Here is an 18,318-nt window from a genome sequence, read left to right as displayed (position 1 = left end):
TTGATTTATCATGTGGCCCACAAAGAGTTGAATTAGCACAGCTGAGGAGGCAGCGAACAGCGGTGCAGAGGTGGGAACAGGCGCCTGGGCTGGGGGGAGGGCGCAGGAAACTCTTAAGCCAGTTTTGTTAACAGAGAAAACTACTGTTCCTATACAAAACCACGTAGAGCACCTAAACTAAACAGCCAGAATAGAAAACTGGAATAGACTGCAGAGCAGTAAGGCTCTTGGATTGCTGGAGATAAGGCTTTATCTTTAGGAAGAAAAGAGGTGGTCCCTTAATAAGCTCTTTCCCCTAGATGTCTTCTATTCATCTGAGACATGGAAATCGCAGGCTGTTTAGCTATTCAGAATATGATCGTGTGAATCCTACTGGGCTTATGAAGCATGTTGGTCTTTCAGTGCTGTTAAAAACGCTAATCATATCTGGTTCATGCCTCGGGCCTTGGGTGCTACTGTCAATTAGCGTCAGAACAGAGATTTATTTAAACAAATTATTTCTGTATGTGCTGCTTTCCCTTATGGTTTGCAAAGGAGAGCTTCGTGACCGCGCGTACCTGATTCAGTGATACCTGCCTGCGTGTGCAGACAAACTCAGGGAAGAGAAAGAAAATGCCATCCTTGCCTTCATAGCTCTGCATATTCTTAAAGGAAAGGAGCTGCCCAGATACAGAGACTACATAGAGAATTAAAAACCTTTCTCTGATCCTCTAGCCATTCAAATGTCATGTCTGAGTCACAGAAAAAAAATACTAATACCTCCCAACATGAGTAGTTTTAGACCGTAACGAAAAAGCCGTGTGTAATCCTCTACCTTCTCCTCTACGTTTGTGTCAGAGTTCGCAATACTGAGATTTAAATCGTCATCACTGGTCACCCAACTCACCAGGCATTGCACGCATCACTGGAAATTTCTCACGTATATTGTTGTAGGCTCACAGCGAAGGCAAGCATTGCTGAATATGATCATGTTTAGTTTGTATTTTAAGGTTTTCTCTGAAAGCAGGAGAGAGAAGTGACTTTTAATTTAACGGATTTGTTTTATATTCTGGAAGCCTAGTGTGACTTGGATTAATTGAAGTGTTGGAGAAGGGGGAAGGACTCTTAAGGACTCACCAAGAAAAAATAACTTCTCATGACTTTAAAGAGGAAAACAGAAGAATGAGAAGATAATAATGTGTCATTATTATGGTGGTACTTACAGAATTTCAATAGCATTTTTAGCATTTTCTTCCCAAAATTTCAGTATTTATTCTTGGGGCACAGAATGATTTTAATGGAAACATTTAAACCAATCTCATAGTCTAGAATTTAAAAAAAATCCTTTTTAGAAATGTTACATACAGTATCAGGGCTTCTCTTCTAATGGTTTAAGGAGCAGAATAAAAATGAGTATTCAAATTTCCCACATTGTTAAAACCGATTGGAATAATTTAAGTATGCTGACTTAAATGTAAGATATCTCTTAAATATGTATTTTAAATAATCATAATCCCATTATCATCAGTGCATTTTTTCTCCTATTATTCTTCTTAAATTCACATTCTTTTTGACTGAAAGAAACCATAATTTATTTGAAGAATTTCAAGATGTTTCTTTCAAAATAGCTTATCATCGGCTGTTGTTCTCAAAAGGATTGAAGCCACAATTGGTGGTCAGTGTTAGGACAGTTTTTTCCTAGTTTCAGCGGAACTGAATAGATCACCTGGGTTCATTGGGTTTTTAAGGTTATGTTAAACAGTTTCAGCAAGAGCAGCAGAGATGGATTTTGGAAAGGGTCATTCTTCATAACAAATTCTGACTGATGAAAAATAAGATCAAATAACAAATGCTTCTCTTTGAGGTTGAACATTGCACTAGATTAACTTAACTAAGGAGGCTTAGAAGCTAACGAGGCAAGATGAAGTAGATACGGAAAACAGAATGAGTCAGAAGGGAAGGAAGAGTTTGGAAAGCATCTATTAAAGGGAGAATGGAGTATTGTTAATCTCACATTTAAAAAGAAAAATCTTTAACCTGGTTTAAAAATAATACTGCCTTGTTGAACTCTTCATTTGCCCCTCATTTCTGAGGGTACTTTGCATCTTTAAACTTTGTTCTACAGCCTTATGAGTAGGTAACTTTTTGAATCCAAAGCTGGAATTTTTGTGCAATAAAGCTTAAGGCTTGGAAGGAAAGAGAATGTAGATATACCAGGTAACAAAGGGAATTTATGCTACTAATACTGGTGTGCAAAACTGAACAGATTAAGAAAATAAGGAAGAGGGAAGAAACTGATCGATACCAGGTTCAGTTACTCCAGCAAAACAAAGCAGCTGATAAATTAACTATCCCATGGCTTTCTCTTTACTTTGTCTTCTCTAGAAAAGGTTTATTTTTTTTTGGCTCTGTGATCAAGTGGGAGAAGCATTTTTTAAGATGATCAGAATGAACAGTTAAGTGCTCCTTTTTGTGAAGGGTGAATTAAAAGGAGTCCACATCAGACGCTGTTGGTTAAATTATCATTTCCTGGCAAATGGGTTTAGGTGTCTTTTCAGAAAGCAGAGCCAGAGGCAGAATCATGATCCTAACAGCCCATTTCCATATGGGATATGGAAACATGAGTTTAAATATCAATCTAATTAATATTTAAATAGTTTATACAGAAGGGAACAGTTTCAATAGAAGAGAATACTTAAGACTACTCTATACTTTATGAGTTGGAAAATTGATAATGGTTATGTTGGTTCAAGTCCCTATTCTGCATTAAGCAGAGTGTATTATAAACCACATCTTGCTATTCACAGAATCACAGAATCACAGAATGTTAGGGATTGGAAGGGACCTCGAAAGATCATCTAGTCCAATCCCCCTGCCAGAGCAGGATTACCTAGACCATACACACAGGAACACATCCAGGCAGGGTTTTGATTGTCTCCAGAGGAAGGAGACTCCACAGCCTCTCTGGGCAGCCTGTTCCAGTGTTCAGTTACCCTCACTGTAAAGAAGTTTTCCCTCATATTGATGTGGAACCTCCTGTGTTCCAGCTTGCACTCCATCCAAGGCAGTGCTCTGCTGTGCAGAGATTTTGTAGATGGTGCCTAGCTCCGCCTTAGGTGAATTTATGTCCATGTAAGATTGGCGTTTGGGATTCTTTTAAAATTGGAAAAACTATTTTCTGAACTTGATTCAGTTCATGGATACTTTGGGACGAGTGAAACTGTCTTTTCTTAAAGAGATGATGCTCACAGAGAGTTATTAACTAGGCCTAGCTCAAGAGGGATGAAACATACGGGGTGTTCCAAGGAGTCTGACCGTAGCAGAGAAAGTGATTTAATGTTGATAATTTGTATTGTTGAGCATTAAGTCTCCATCTAATTTCTCGGCTAGTATTCATGCTTAACATTAATTCAAGTAAGGAAAGAATGGAAGTTCTGGGGAAACAGGTTAAAAATCGAGTTCGGACTGACAATGTGCTGGCGTGGTTTTGGGGTAGAGCAGGTCACTGCTCTGCCTCGCCGCCCCTCAGGACCCCGCTCCCGGCTGAGGGAAGGCTGCTCGGGGCGGGGGGGCACGGGGGCACCGCTCCCGACCCCCGCGGCGGGGTGTGTGTGGGGGAATTACTCTGGGGGGTGACGGGGGGAGCGAGGAGAGGGCTCCGGCAGCGCCGGGCCAGGGCGAGGGCGGCCGGGCAGGGTGCGGGGACAGGGGGAAGGAGAAGGGAGGGAGGGAGCGGGGGAAGGGCCGGCAGGCGGCGCGCGGCGCGGCGGGGCGGGCGCGCGAACCCCGCCGGCCGCGCGGGGAGACCTCGCGCCGAGGCCCCGCGCGCTGCTGTCGCTCCCTCGCGCGCCCGGCCTGCGGGCACCCCCCCCCTTCGCCCTTCCCCCCCGCAGCCCCTCGACTGCGCGAGCGCCGGCGGTTGCCGGGGCACCCGACGTCACGGCCTGAGGAGGCGGCGATTGGCCAGGCTGAGAGCGCTCCCCCCCCTCCGTGGGACCGGCCGCCGGCGGGGCCGGGCCTGTCTACTTCCCCTCAGTGCGGAGCCGCCGCCGGGGCGTGTGTGGCCTCAGCGGTGCCTCCCCGGCCACGTCCTCGCCACCGCTGCCGCCGGGGCAGGCGTCATGGGCCGGCCGCGGGCCGCGCCGCGCCTCCGGCTGCTGCCGCTCCTGGCGCTGCTGGCGCTGCTGGCGCCCCGCGTCCGCGCCTGGGACAGCGGCGACCTGGAGCTCTTCGACCTGGTGGAGGAGGTGCCGCGGAACTTCTACGACTTCCTGGGGGTGCAGCAGGTGAGCGAGGGACCGGGCCCCCCCGCCCGCCGCGGGCCCCGAGGCGCGCCTCCCCCGCCGCCTCCTGCCCCGGTCCCTTCCCGCGGGCCTTGCCTGTCACCGCCGTCCCTGCCTCCGCCGAACATGGCTGGCTGGCTCCCCCCTCCCCCGCCCGCCCTGCGCTGCCGCCGCCCGGCTGCTCCCCGCGGCACACGGGCGCTGGGCACGCCGCCGGCCCCTCGCCTGGCGCTGTCATCCGCCTCCTGCCCTGCCACGCGTGCGGCTGCCCCGCTCTGCCGCTGCAGTCCGGGGCCGCCCGTGCCCTGGCTTCCGGGGCTCAGGGCAAGGCTCCTGTCCCTTCCCCAGCCTCTTCCTTCCCTCTACCAGGGGCTCCACTCTCCTTCAAGAACTGCTCATTTTTTTGTCTTTCTGGCCCCACCATAAATCAACCCTCCCTCTCCCACTGTACCTGTGTGTGTTCCTACTGCCTGTTGCTCTTGTGAATATACCTCTTTTTCTCCAAATGCATCGACAGCTAGACAAAAGTAGCTCGTGGGCTTCTCCCACTTCCCATACGTATCCTGGGTATGGCTGTTTCTCATCTTTCCCTCATTCTGCATAGCTGCTGGTTCCTTATCTTCTTAAGATTGTGCATTGCCATGTGTTGTGGCTCCTGTTCTCTCTCATGCATGCCATGTGGTAAACTGTGACCCATTGCCATGGTAATGGCTTGTGGATTGTTATGTTTGTTTGCTTTCCATGTATCTTGGTTATTATGCATGGTTTTCACCTCTGTTTGCTAGGCAACACTTAAGATTATCTTAAAGCATTTATTAAGCACCTTCGGTTAATTTTCGTGCGTGTGTAGTCAAGACAGGAACTCCTGTTCCGAACATTTTTATCCCATGTTTCTTGTGTAAGTTTTAGATGTGGTTGCTGATTTTGCTGCCACTTGGCATCTTCAACTTGTATCACTTGTCCTGGCTTCCACGTGATGGCCTTCCTCCTCATCTCTAGATGCTCTGCTCTGTGTGTGTGATCTCATTTGATCTCTCTTCCCGCATCTTAGCAATCTTCTTTTTGTCTCTTTCTTCCAGTCAGTATTCTGCTCCTCAATAATAAAATATGCAGTTCTTTATAATCTGTTAGTTCACCCAGAGTCCCCAAAGACATTTTTTTCTTTGTCTCCTAGCACCTCTACATTCTGGTGAGTGATCCCGCTATTCGAGTGGCTTCCCTGACAACCTTAAAGTTTATTCTGATGTAGTTCTTGTAGTTTTTAAGAATAATAGCTGTATTTGCAGGTGCATTTCATTAGGGCCGTGTCTGCAAAGAGAGGAAAGGTGTCTGCAATATGTAAGAGTCCTGTTTTGGAAACTACTGGCTGTGGTTGTTAATGGTAGTTGGGGGATTCTGAGCCAGAGTCATCTCTCTTTCTTTTACTCCTTAAGCATCTGATGTTAAATATTATGGAGTACTACCATATATACGACACAGCAAACACTTCTACCCAAGTTTCACTTTCAGAAGCCTAAAAATCTAAGATTTAATTCCTCCAAGGCAATTTTAGTGTTAGATAATGTAGGAATACAAAATTTTGTTTGTTTCAATTAGTGATGTTCAGATCTGTTGTGCAACTCTTTGTTAATATCTTTCACAATCCTTTTTTCTAGGGCTGAATCTGTACCTTGCACAATAAGTTTAGCAAATATAATGTTATTTTAGCAAGCAAGTATTCTGCTAGCTCACACTTCTAATCTTATGGAGAACTTAAATCACTTGTAATGTGTGAGCAGGGAAAATTTTGTGGAAGTGCAGCACAATGAAAGGAAAGTTTTGTTAGTTATAAGTATATGCTGGTCACTCATAATGTCATTATAGCCAAGACTTGAAGTGTAAATAGTATTAGATGCTTTGCACGTGCAGCAGAATATACCTGTGAGTACAACAATGTTGAAGTTGAGCTTCAGTAGAATTTGTAAGCATTGGAAGATGCTGTAGGTTTACAGGTTCTTCCACACTGTATTCTTTGTTCCTGCTGCTTGATTCTCCAGCTCTCACCTATACCCGAAGCTTCAAACAAGATACTGAAGCAGGGTTCTGACTTGCAGCAACTCGCTAGGTAGCTGCAGCCGTTTCAGTTACTGTATGAGAAGGGTAACTTGTCTTGTAACAGGGTCAAGGGAAGTGCACGAATGTCAGGTGTGCTGTATCCTACCTTGGATGTCTTAACACAAAGCTGCCTTTTACTACAACATCTCTATGTGGTGTTATGCATGTTTATTCTGGTGTTCTGCTATTTTTTAAAACTGTGGTTTAATGGAGTTTACTGGTTATTTTGTATGTCACTGTTGTTTTTAGTTGGGATGCCTTTTGACTAGAATGCTGTGATTAACTTTTTGTAGTTCTGGTGCTAGTGGTTTTATTCCCTGTGCTCAGGTGTTTTTCTTGGCATTTTAGCACCAGAGGGACAGAGTGTGTGTGACAACAGCCTTTGTGGACATGCCTTTGAGTTGTTTTGTAATCTTTCGTTCACCAAAGCTTGCTTTCCCCTCCTCCCCCCCTCCATAGTCTTCTTGGTGTTCATTGCCTTGTATTGTGTCCTGGTAATTCCCTTCTTCCTTCTTGTCCTTCTGGGGAGGGAGTACTTCTCCTTGTGCAGATGCAACTTCTGCATCTGAGATACGGGTGCCTAACCATGTTTGTTAACAGTGGTATATCAGGGCTGCAGATTTTTTCTAAACATGTCATCTTGTGTGTTGAAAAAATACAGGGAATGACTCCAGTGCTTCCTTAAGGCATTTACAGCAGCTTAGGTTTGATGGGAGAATTGTGTTACCGGCTGCTTGTTGAACCTCATTACGCGATGTCAGAAGCTGATGTTGACCTCAACTGACAAGGTGCAGAAGGTGTTGTGGGAAGTCCTGTAGCTCTCTAGCATGCTTGATGAAGCCTCTCGGCTGCTGGATTTTTTCCATGGGATTGGAGAGAAATGATGATTTTTTGGTTTTGTTTTGTTGCTAGTCTACGATGAGTCGCTTGCGGAGTATAAGTGTTTGTTTTGTCTTTTTGAGGGCCTTGTGGAAGCTTCCTGGCATTGTCAGGTAGCCGTCATCCAGCACGGGCAGGGTGTTAGGTTTGAAGCTGCTGTAGCATTTTCCAAGATCGGTGACTGAGAGGATGATCTAACTGAAGCAATTTTTGACAGAGGAAGAGTAAGATTGTGACTGTCTGGGCTGTTAGAGTAACTGTCCTCAGTGCCTGACATCAAGGAGGTGTTGGCTGAGAAATCTACAAATGCTCACAGGATGGTTGGGGTTGGAAGGTACCTCCGGAGGCCATTTTGACCAACCCCCAAGTGTTAGGTCTGAACACCTAGGTCAACAAGTATCTGTTTTTTATACAAGGACACAATCTATCTATTTGTTAATCCATCAGATCTCATGGTAACATAGCATATATAAGAAGTTTTGCATTGTTACATTGTTACTATTGCTGGTCTGAACAATTGGGGACTTGCTCTACCTTCCTGTTTCTTTGGTGGTTTTTTAAGTTGGTGATGTGATTAACTTGAGTGGCTTGTCTAAAACTGTTCTCAAGAAGTTTGACCTAGCAGAATGAGGAGATAAGATAGCCTTTGGCTAGAGAAAAGATTACATTTCCATGTCCCCCAAGTGGTTACTGAAGTTGTGTCCAAATGAAGAAAATAGGATCATGAACTCTTGACAGATCAGATGCAATAATTATTTCAGTAATCACTTCAGTATAGCCAGTTTCAAACTGATAAAGGGATCACCACCAAATAGTATTCATGTAAAGACTCAGATGAAGCAGGCAAATTAACCAGAGGCTATGGAGACTCCATCCCTGTTACCTGAGGATGAGAACATGCACATGTGATGTCAAATTTTTGGAAAAATTCCAGGAAGATCTGGGGAGCTACAAGCTTGTATGGTGGACAAATGAACTGATCAAGTTAATTTTGTTGTCTCTTACAGCTTTCAATAGCTGATACTTCCATAAATATGATAACACTCTGGATGAATCAACTTGGCATCAGTTGAACCTGTGGATCTACTTGCCAAAATATGCTTTTGATTATAACTGTGTATATGGCTTAAAGGGAATTACCAGCTCCTCTACTCTTTTTGGCTTGCAGTAAGGAAGGCACTACAGGCTTCTGAATGTCTTTTGAAACTTTGTGATGTGGTTCTTGGAGACAAGGGATCTGATCACAAAATTTTTAGGAAACGTTGTTTGTGAAGACATGTTAAAATGCATGAGCTGTGTTGCTAGAACTGGCCTGTGCAGAGCAGTATGTTATGTATCAGTTAGGACCGTGGAATTTCTGAATAAGGCTTTGGCGTCTTCTGGCAATCAGAGAAGGGAACAGGTCTGTGTTGAAAGTTCTGCTAGGCCTGTGCAGTGTATGAAAGCAAACACACAAAGTTTCTCCAGGTGCCCTTTGAGGTAGTAGAAGAGGCCCTGGGAGCTCAGGTTCCCGAGGGAGAGTTAACACATGGGTGGGGCTTGCTGGGCAGCACTGTGGGTAAATACATAACCCCTGAAAAATGTTGAGAAATGTTTTCTTCAGTATTGGCTTATGCCTTCCTTGTGACACGAGATTTATTTTGAACTAGGCTCTAATCCATTCGTGTGGATTTACTGTAGAGAACTAAGAGCATTGTATCCATGTCATTGCTAGATGATGGATTTGCTAGATGATGCTGCAGCACGAAGTCAGAACTGCACGTACAGAACCTGATTTTGGTCCTACTGACTGTGAGGCACTGGTATGTTAGCAACTCCCAAGAAAGTGCAAGACGTGAAAACCAAGGAGTTGGATTTCTTTGGCTATGGGAAGCCACAACCCCTCCAGATGAGTTGGATGTCTTGGGCTAATAGGCTCCTTCCAAGAACACTGGAACAGAGGAGCTGTGTGTGCCTTGGCAAGTAGCAGGGGCTGACGGGATTGCGTCTGTAGAATGCAACGTTTGGTGCTGAGGAATTGGTGTCAATACTGTTTGCATTTCAGGGATTTTTGTTGTTGTTGTTGTTGAACTAATTCCAGGCTGGCTGCATGGACTCAATGCCTGTTTGTGTTGAAGTGCGCTGTTTGTGCTCCTGGTTTTACATCTTACAGTTCAGTTCTTTCCAAAAGGAATCCAATTCATCCACTCCAGGACCACTTCATAATCCTTATTGTACCCACTGTGTAAGTTTTTCTTTACCTGTGCACTCCTGATCTGCACTAAAAAATTGAGGTAGATGCACCTTTAAGACTATAGTAAATGGCTGATGCTGAATTTTACCTCTTGGCATTGCCCTGTGAGAACCTTACCAGGAATGAGCACCACGACAAATTGTGCTTTTATGGTATTGTGAGGCATTATGGGATACTTAAGAAAATTCTCAGTAATAGGTTTTTGTATAGTCTGTTTTATGCAATGTATTGACGTTGACATATGCAGCACATACATCACTGCAGTTCTAAAGTTGTGAATTAATATGTAATATAAGTAAAGTTCTTAGAAATAGATTTCGTAACCTATTTTTCAGAAAGAATGGCAATCCCTGAAGCTGTTAGTGTTATATTTTCTGGCACTGCTGTAGTTCTGGCTTTGAATGGGTCACTGTCCAGGAAAAAAAAAACAAACCCTAGGTAAAACTGTTTTTGCTGTAGAGCTTATTGAGAACTTTGAGTACACAGAGTGGTCCCCTCAAGTAGGAAGAGGCATCTGAGGAAGAGCTGTATCTATTCAAGGAATGCTCTCAAGTCCTCAGCAAGAAGAGCCTACCTGTACCCATACAGGTCTTCTGTCTCCCCTGGCAGGCAAGGTGCACATAAAGAAGACAAGGAAAGGAAAATAAGGAGGCATAGCCCAGAAACTCAGCAGTTTGTTTCTTCCTGGTGACAAGCTGGATCACACTCCAAAGACTTCTTTTCGTTGCTATTCTAACACTTAAGACTGTTCTCCTCCCTGCTGCTTTTTAAGGTTAACGTATGTGGGTGCAGTGTTACTAAAATCGTGGAGTGTGTGTCATCTGCAAATGTTTTAGAGAAAATCTAGATTAGTAATACTGCTTCAGTCTTCCAAGCTTTGGAAGTATTTGATCTAGTGAGATAGAGCTTTCACAGGCATGCAATTATGACATCTCTTTTTCAGATGATTGTGTCAAAACTATGAGCTATAGGCTTTTCTTGCGTTGTTTTAGGAGATTATTTTGTCTTTGTATGACAAATAGGATATTCATTGTGACTTTCGAAAGTCTTGTGCCGTGAAGCGACATGGAGCCATGTAGCAGCTTGATACCTCAGTTACTTATGCTTGAGGAATCAAGTTGTTGGGCTAGTGACTAAACATCATGTCTAATTGTCTAAGCCTGTTTCAAGATTGTTTCTACTACTTGTTCAAATATATATTAAGCAGGTCTAGTAGTTTTGGAAGGTATTAGATTTTAACGCACTGTCAATTGCAACATCAGAGTTCTCAGTCGTAAAGATGAAATATATTTCAACTTTCTTGCTCCAGACTGTCAAAAATAATTAACTTCTGTAATACACAACTAGGTGACAGTAGTAGCAGACCTTTATTTGGACAGTGAGGGATCTTAGTAGTTCCTGAAACTACACTAAGTGATGGATGAGGGAGGGGTTCTTCAAATTTTTTTTTTTTACTTTAAGAATTGGCTCCTGTTACAGCCAAAAAAGCCCCCCAAAGCCCCTAAATACACTACCAACACTGAGGCAGTAATAGTCCATTGTACTAGTTCAAACAAAAAAAGCATTAGAAAATTCAGATTTGTTTCTAGTGGCTTTAGCTGTAATCTCAGTTCATTCCATAAAAGTAATTGTGTGTTTTTTCTCAGTATGTTATTGAGACATAATTCTGCATCCCTTCATCATTTTAAACTTCCTATTTTAATCTGTTACTTATAAGTTATACATGGTAGTGAGATTTTCAGCAGTTCTGGAAACTCTGCTTTTAGTTGAAAAATATAAATTATTAAATTGTTTGAAGTCATCGTGGAGATTATTCACTTGGATCCTATAGAACAAAGCTGTTCTGAACTATAGAGTAGTTTAATTGCCTCATAAGAGTCACCATAGAGAAGCACTTATAACCTGCTCAGATTTGTAACTGAGGATGGTGCAGGGTATGGTTTTTTGTGTGTGTGTTTTGGTTTTGTTTTGCTTTTTTTTAACAGTGCTGAACTTCCAGGTAAGCTGCTGATACATAATGTAATCCATTCTATAAGTGCCCTGACGTCACGTATCATGTACGCATAATATTCCTTGATGTTTTTGTTCACAGTTGCTGCATATAAAAATGATTGAGACATCTAGACTTGTAAAACTTGTATTTTCCATAAAAATGGATTTTCTGTATTGTTTCCTATTAAATTTCTGCTTTGATGTCGTCCAAGGAAATCCAGGTTTTATTGCTTTCATTGTTGGCTCCTTTCTTAAAGACACAAAAGTGTTTCAGAATCTACCATTATAAGTAGTTTTAAAGACATTTACTGTTAACTTTCCCTGACCATTCATGTAATACTTTCTTGATTTCTTCAGATTATATTTTTCTTTTTCCTTGCTGTGTAGCAGGACATATAGCAACAGGAAACTACTATGTTTGGGAACCCAAGGGAACTAACAGTATGCAAAGTGCTGTGAAAAGGATAAAATAAGCAGTCTTGAAATTTTTTTTTTCTGTCTGCAGCAGCAATAATGTTTCAGCTCTTCCCCTCTATACTTCCCACTTCACTAGTCCTTTAAGGGTATCTCCATAATAGCTTTATCTTCAAATTGCAGAAATAAAAAAATGGGCTATTTTTCTCCCTAGAAGTTCTGTGTTTGACCTATAATTCATTGAAGGGAGTGACCAATTTCTTGGTGAGGAATGCTAGGTGACCTGTGATGGTGGCCTCTGGTGCTTACACAAGGCTGTATGTTTTATGCTTGTTTCAAATTAATGTCCTTTGCTGAAGTTCTCATGTATGTGCCTATCTTGGTATCTAAAACAGCCGCATAATTAATCTAACACACAGTTTTGTAAATAACTTCTCAGTGGGCTTTTTACTACTTGACTGCTGTGGATTGTGGCCATCATGTTTGTCTGTAAAGTTGTGTAAAGAAAAATCTTAGAGGCAGCCTTAATTTCATTCTGTGGAATGATAAATCTTTTATGCTCCATCTAGAGTCATTTTACAATTAATCTTAACACGGTTTTCTAATCAGATCTAGAGAAAACTATAGCTTTAAGGGAGATATTTGGAGGTATCTATGGTGCTATTTTAACTTTAAGTACTTGGTAAAATTTAAAAAATAAAATGAAAATTCAGTGTATAAAATGCTCCTTAGTTGGGTTGGTGCTCCTTGTGTTCTCAGCAGAGCCAGTAACAAAGAGCATGTAGTGCTGTTGGGCAGCTGAGCCAGTAAGAATGAGAGTATAAGCTGTAACAAAGGGTTTTTCATCTATAAGAATAGGTCTGATGTTAAAATGAATAAAAGGAGGAATTTAATTTATATCTGACGTGTTTTGGTTTTCCACAGCATCCTATCAGGCTAACAAAATTCATGCAGCATATGAAAACCTGCAGTTTTGCTTTTGATTTGCTTGTTAGTGTTCATGCTTTTGCTTAGCTGTATGCTGAGCCCATTAAAAGTTTGCTTCTCTCGATTTTGGGTTCCTAAACAGTAGTATATATTTTTTTCTACAGCTCAAAATTATTGTTTTTCCCTGAATTATCAGGAGATTTGGGATTTCTGGGTGTCTTTTGCTGCTTGTTTGTTTGTTTGTCAGCCTTGTTTGGATGTTACTAGCTCTGTAGAAAAGTGATTTATAAACATTCTTATGTATGTGGCAATGTGTTGTACATGTGTTGTATGTTACGTTTATGCAAACAATAACACAGTTTGAATGTAACACTTTAAAGCAGGGTTTTATATTACTGGGCTCTCTCTGATGGATTGCTAAAGTTCAAATTTCTTAAATGGCTTGGCACGCAGGCCTTGCAACCTGTTCTTCTTGATGTCAAAAAAATGAGCGGTGGAATGAGAAGAAAATTCATAAGCAGCCCCTCATATCTGCTAGATCTGAAATTCTTCCTTCTCAGTGTTAATCTGGAAAACTTGCAGAGAAAAACAGAAGATGCATAGGAGCTGTTGAAATAAAGTCACTCTGCATTCTGTCTCTGACTGAAGAGAGAAGGAAGAACCGGGGGAGTCTTGCTTTTATGCATGGGCTGTCTCAACACTGTGAAGTGCTTTTGCTTGCTGAAGGAAGCATTCAGTGCTGATGAGGACATGAGAAAGCTGTGAAGTAGCCTTATTGCACTGATTTGGGGGGAATAGCTTCTCCTTTCAGGAGCAATAATTGTCTTTACCTACCCCTGAAAATATTGTGAATGATTCTGTAGTCTGATTGATCAGGGTTTTATTAAATTTCAAACTAATGTAGACTAGCTTTTATATTTAATAATCTCTGTTTCATAGTCAGTGATTCCTATAGTATTCTTTTATGGGGTATAAATGCTGTGATGGGAGAGTAGAAGAGCTGTATGCCATTTAATTTTGTGACAGTTTAAAATCATATTAGTAAGTGCTTTACTGGATGTTGTGTATAACAGTAGCTACTACAATGTTACAGTAAAAAAAAAGTCTGTAAAATTTCATCCTATATGGAAGCCTCTTCCCATTTCCTGTTAGGAATTATTTAAAATCTTATTCAATGGAAAGGAAATCTTATTCAATTCAAGCTCTTCTTGCAGTTGGTCAAAAAATTTGAAATAAACTTGTTTTCCAACCTGAGTCCACCTATCTGTTGAATAGAAAGTATTTCTTCTGTCAGTTTGTAACCTGTGTGGTTTGTAGTTTTGTTCTACTGAACATTTTCCTCTTTCTATTTCTGCTCCAGTGGCTTTTAACACTACAAGCGAACCCAGCAACTTTCAAAACAAAATAGTGAATTCGAATGTTGGACTGTATCTGTTGAGAAGAGTATTTCAACAGTTGAAATACAGACTGGGGGTATCAGCCAGTCAGTTGTCTCTTGCAACTTACAATGGTGAAAGAGCAAACCTCTTTTGTACATAGGTTATGTACTATATTTAAAAATTAGGTATAACTGACTTACATTCATGCTCAGTTACATAGTACAGAGTTCCCACGCTGGAGTGCACCAGTAGTCCATTTAGTAAATCTTTTTGGTCTTTGTGTTTTGTGGTTGGTGCTTAACCAGAAAGCTGTGTTAATTTGGAAGAAAAAAAAAATCCAATCCTCTGCTGGACAGGTAGAGACTAACCTCTCAATGAGTTACTACCTTACTAATTTCCTCAATCATGATGATTTATGCCTTTCACACACTTACACTTATGTTTCTTACCTACAAATGGATATGATTTATAGACACCTTAATTTTCTGGTGGAGGTGCAGACCGCTGGTTAGTGAACTTAGATTTAAGGACAATAGCTGAAGTAGGTCAGTAGCTTACTCGTTTCCAGGGCCCTGTGATTCATTGGTTGAAAATCACTATCTATCTTCGTGTGGTTAGGTATTCTTTTGATCACTGTCTCTGTGCAGTTAGATATTCTCCTGGTCACTGGAGATACCTACTTCTGTTTTCTTTTTAACTTATTGTCTTTTCCTCAGTGGTGTCATGCAATATGGCTTATGAAGAGGATTTTTTTTTTTGGATAAACATGTATCAGTTAAGAAATAATGTGATTTTAAAAAAAATGTTATTTGCAATTGAGAATACTAAACACCCTTGCCTTGTCTTGATTGCAAATGTTTAATAATCGTCTAGTATTGTGTCTCAAGCAATGGATCCTGGTGTATGTGAGGGCCTGTTTCCCCTCCCTAGTCTTCTTGGTCTCCAGTTAGGGTACCCGTCCATGTCATCCACTAGCTCCTTGGATGCTTTCAAGGAGTGCTGGATGCTGTCAGTATGCTCTGGCTGGTTTCCACCCTGGTTTCTTATTATTTATATACACATTTTATTTATGTGTCTTGGATCGCTTAATGATTTGTAATTGCCAGCTCCAACCTCTGCTCCGTGCAGACATAGTTTAGTTTAAGGCAACAGTCTTACCTACACTGAATCTCATCTCTCACTTTTTTGCCAGATCACTTGGTTTGGCATTCCTTCGCTAATGCCTGGTATCTACCCAAAACATATAGTGTCACCTGTGAACTGTGATATTTCACAGCATGCTCTACTCCTCAGGTTGTCATTGAAAGTGCTGAGTAAAGCCAGTCCCAGCACCAATCCCCCAGCAAGAGGCCTTTCAGCTGCCTATTCTCTGCCCTGAAAACTGGCCATTAAAACCTTGCTTTTGTATCCTGTTCATTAATTTTCTATTTGTAAGACTCTTTCCTCCCATCCTGTGGGAAGTTAGTTTCTTGATAAGCTTTGGTGTGGAACCTTGTCAAAAGCTTTTCAAAATTGGACTGTACTGTGTGTGCTGGACCTCTGATGTCTCTGTCCTTACTGATGTACTCAGAGGACTGGGGTGGGTTGGTGAGGCAGGGTTTCTCTTGCAGAAGCCATGTAACATCTTTTCCAACAGACTGCATTTATCCCTGTTTACAGTGACTATTTTTATAGCCCCTATGGCCTTTACTAAGGGTGGATGACAAACTTTCTGGTCTGTAATTCCCAGGATTTCTTCTGTGTTTTTTTTGTGTGAGTGTATAGGAACCACCTTGGCAGCCTCCCAGGTCCCTGGTGGCAGCTTTTTGCAATACTGGGTTGCCTTCCTCACCTGCAAGTCTGCAGCTTTGTATATAAATTCCATTCAGCAATCTCAGGTGAAAGCCATGATCCTGGTGGCTTCTTAGCATCTAATTTGTCTGTTTGGAGTAATATGTCTGTATATTTATTTGAAGCTGAATTAGCTTCTCTTGATCTGCAAAGAATGTGTTGGTGTGGGAATCTCTCTTGATCATCTCCAACAGGAAAGACTCATTAAATTGTGAAATTGCATGGCTGTATGTTTATTCCTGAATGAAACTTTTCGTAGTTTCATCATCAAGCACTCTGTAGCTAGCATCCTGGTTTTGATTACATTTAAATCAATAAAAGGGTTTTGAAAACCAAATACATTGCCACTCTGGTTTGCTTGGACAAGTCCAAAAGTCTGTATTAACAACTTAGAAAGAGGTAATCAACATGGTTTTTTAGCTGTATGTTCCACAAATTCTACTGGAACTGGCACAAAATCCCACCACCTTGCTGTTGTAGTTATTGATCATTAGAAGGAGGAATAGCTGCTGCTATGCAGTTTTCCTGTTCTAGTAACTGCTACATGTGTATGATTTTTCCTGGTTTTGTGGGGATAAAATTTATAGAATCACTTTTCTGTTACATTTTGTTTCAGTTTGTGGCCAGCTGTGGTATGATGATCAAGGCCATTAGCAGTGAAAGCCAGGGCAGCTGACCCAGGCTTGCCCACAGGTGTGTTTGGTAACACTAACGTCACTGTTCACTATAAATGGGAAAGCTGCTGGGGGTGGTGGGGGCTTTTTGGTCTGTTCACTTCTTCTGTCCGTCTTTTTCCTCAACAGTTGTGATCCCTGGAGTGACTTGTCACCACTCTGTAGGCTAAGTATAATTTTGTGTGTTTTGTATCAGCATTGATACTGGTTTCCTTATTTTATTAAATCTGTTTAAATTTCAACTTATGAGTCTCCCTCCTTTTCCTAATTCCCTTTCTTGGTTGAGGAGGGGACACTGGGTGATAGAACAACTGCTTATTGTTTAGCCCTGGCTGCAGGCTAAACGAAAACAGTGATTAAGCATATTTTCTTAGGAGCTCAGGCCTTTAACTGAGATATCTGGAAGGAGTTCAGGAATATGTCATCTGCTTCTGGTTACTTTGCTTTAGTAACTAGCATTAACTCTGTAACATCTCGGTCTTGGACAATGGTTCTCTTTTCAGAAGATGAAATGAAGGGCTTGGGTTTGTATTACTACCTGAGTTAAGACGTAAGCAGAGTTGGTTTGTGTATTTCTCCACCCCTCCCCCCTTTTTGACTTACGGTTCCTTTATACCATAGTAATTCTGTGGATTTATTAATTTCCTAGCAAGGTTCTTACTGTGATGTAGTTAAGTTTATTGTTTTGGAAACAATGAGATTATTTTACTCTAGTTATCCTAGTTTTGATGGTACCACTAACTAGCAATGTCTTTGCTTGTTCCTATTGGTTTAAGCAAGATTTTGGTATTGCTTTGTTTCGGTTATATAAATCACTGCGAAAACTTAGCATTCATAGAATCATAGAATGGTTTGGGTTGGAAGGGACCTTAAATATCATCTAGTTCCAACCCCCCTGCCATGGGCAGGGACACCTTTCCACAAGAAGAAAGATATGACAGGGTTTTATGAAATGCCCTCGCTCCTGGGAGTTTTTAAAAGATAGAAACTTGCCAAAATGAGTTTTGCAGCAGGGAACTTGTTTGAAACGCAGGAACTTTAAGTGAACATATTAAAGCTAAAAGTTGTATTGAATAAAATGTATTGAATTTCAAGGTTTTAGTACCATTCTTTAGTGTACCATCATTTTTCTTTTCTAAATAGAGTTGATTTGTTTATTGTTCAGGGACCTGATAAATTCATACTTCTAGGTACTATCTAAAGAAATTAAACCCTGTATCTAATCCTACCCATTGCTTCCGTGCTATGCATGTGCCTTGACTAACGTCGAGATGTGAATTTAGGGTAGAACTGGCTCTTTGCTAACATCTACATATCTGAAGTGATGCACTGAGAAATCAAGTTTGAGAACCCAAGGACAAAGTAACTAGAAAAAAGTATGGGGTAATGAAAAACTAAATCAGACTGCATTTTCTGGGAAGTCTAGTTTCATAAGTGCCAGGTATAGGGTGCAGAGTTCAGATGGACGGTTTCATAGGAGAGGTGTTGGTGGTGAATATTTCCTATTTTGAGCTAACTTAACATGGACCTAGGATTGTCCTGTGTGAGCCTCAGTTTGTCATAGTGTGACAGCAAATTGCAATACATAGGTGCAATTAAACCTTTAGTGTTGCAGCTGATTTTTATCACATGTG

At 41.6% G+C, this 18,318-nt stretch overlaps 1 protein-coding gene across 1 annotated transcript in view; it reads left to right on the top strand.

The window, feature by feature from the left end:
* The first annotated feature begins 3,979 nt into the window (after positions 1 to 3,979).
* The window catches only part of DNAJC1 (DnaJ heat shock protein family (Hsp40) member C1), a 121,448-nt gene continuing 107,109 nt past the window's right edge, over positions 3,980 to 18,318 (top strand). Inside the window, exon 1 of the mRNA XM_068405099.1 lies at positions 3,980 to 4,265. Within this exon, the coding sequence (XP_068261200.1) occupies positions 4,101 to 4,265 (165 nt within the window). The 5' untranslated portion in view covers positions 3,980 to 4,100. The remainder of the gene's footprint in view (positions 4,266 to 18,318) is intronic.

The sequence above is a fragment of the Nyctibius grandis genome, chromosome 7 (assembly GCF_013368605.1).
Source record: "Nyctibius grandis isolate bNycGra1 chromosome 7, bNycGra1.pri, whole genome shotgun sequence".
NCBI classification, from domain to species: Eukaryota; Metazoa; Chordata; class Aves; order Nyctibiiformes; family Nyctibiidae; genus Nyctibius; species Nyctibius grandis.
The sequence above is the reverse complement of the archived record's forward strand: the minus strand, read 5'-3'. Positions and strand labels throughout refer to the sequence as shown.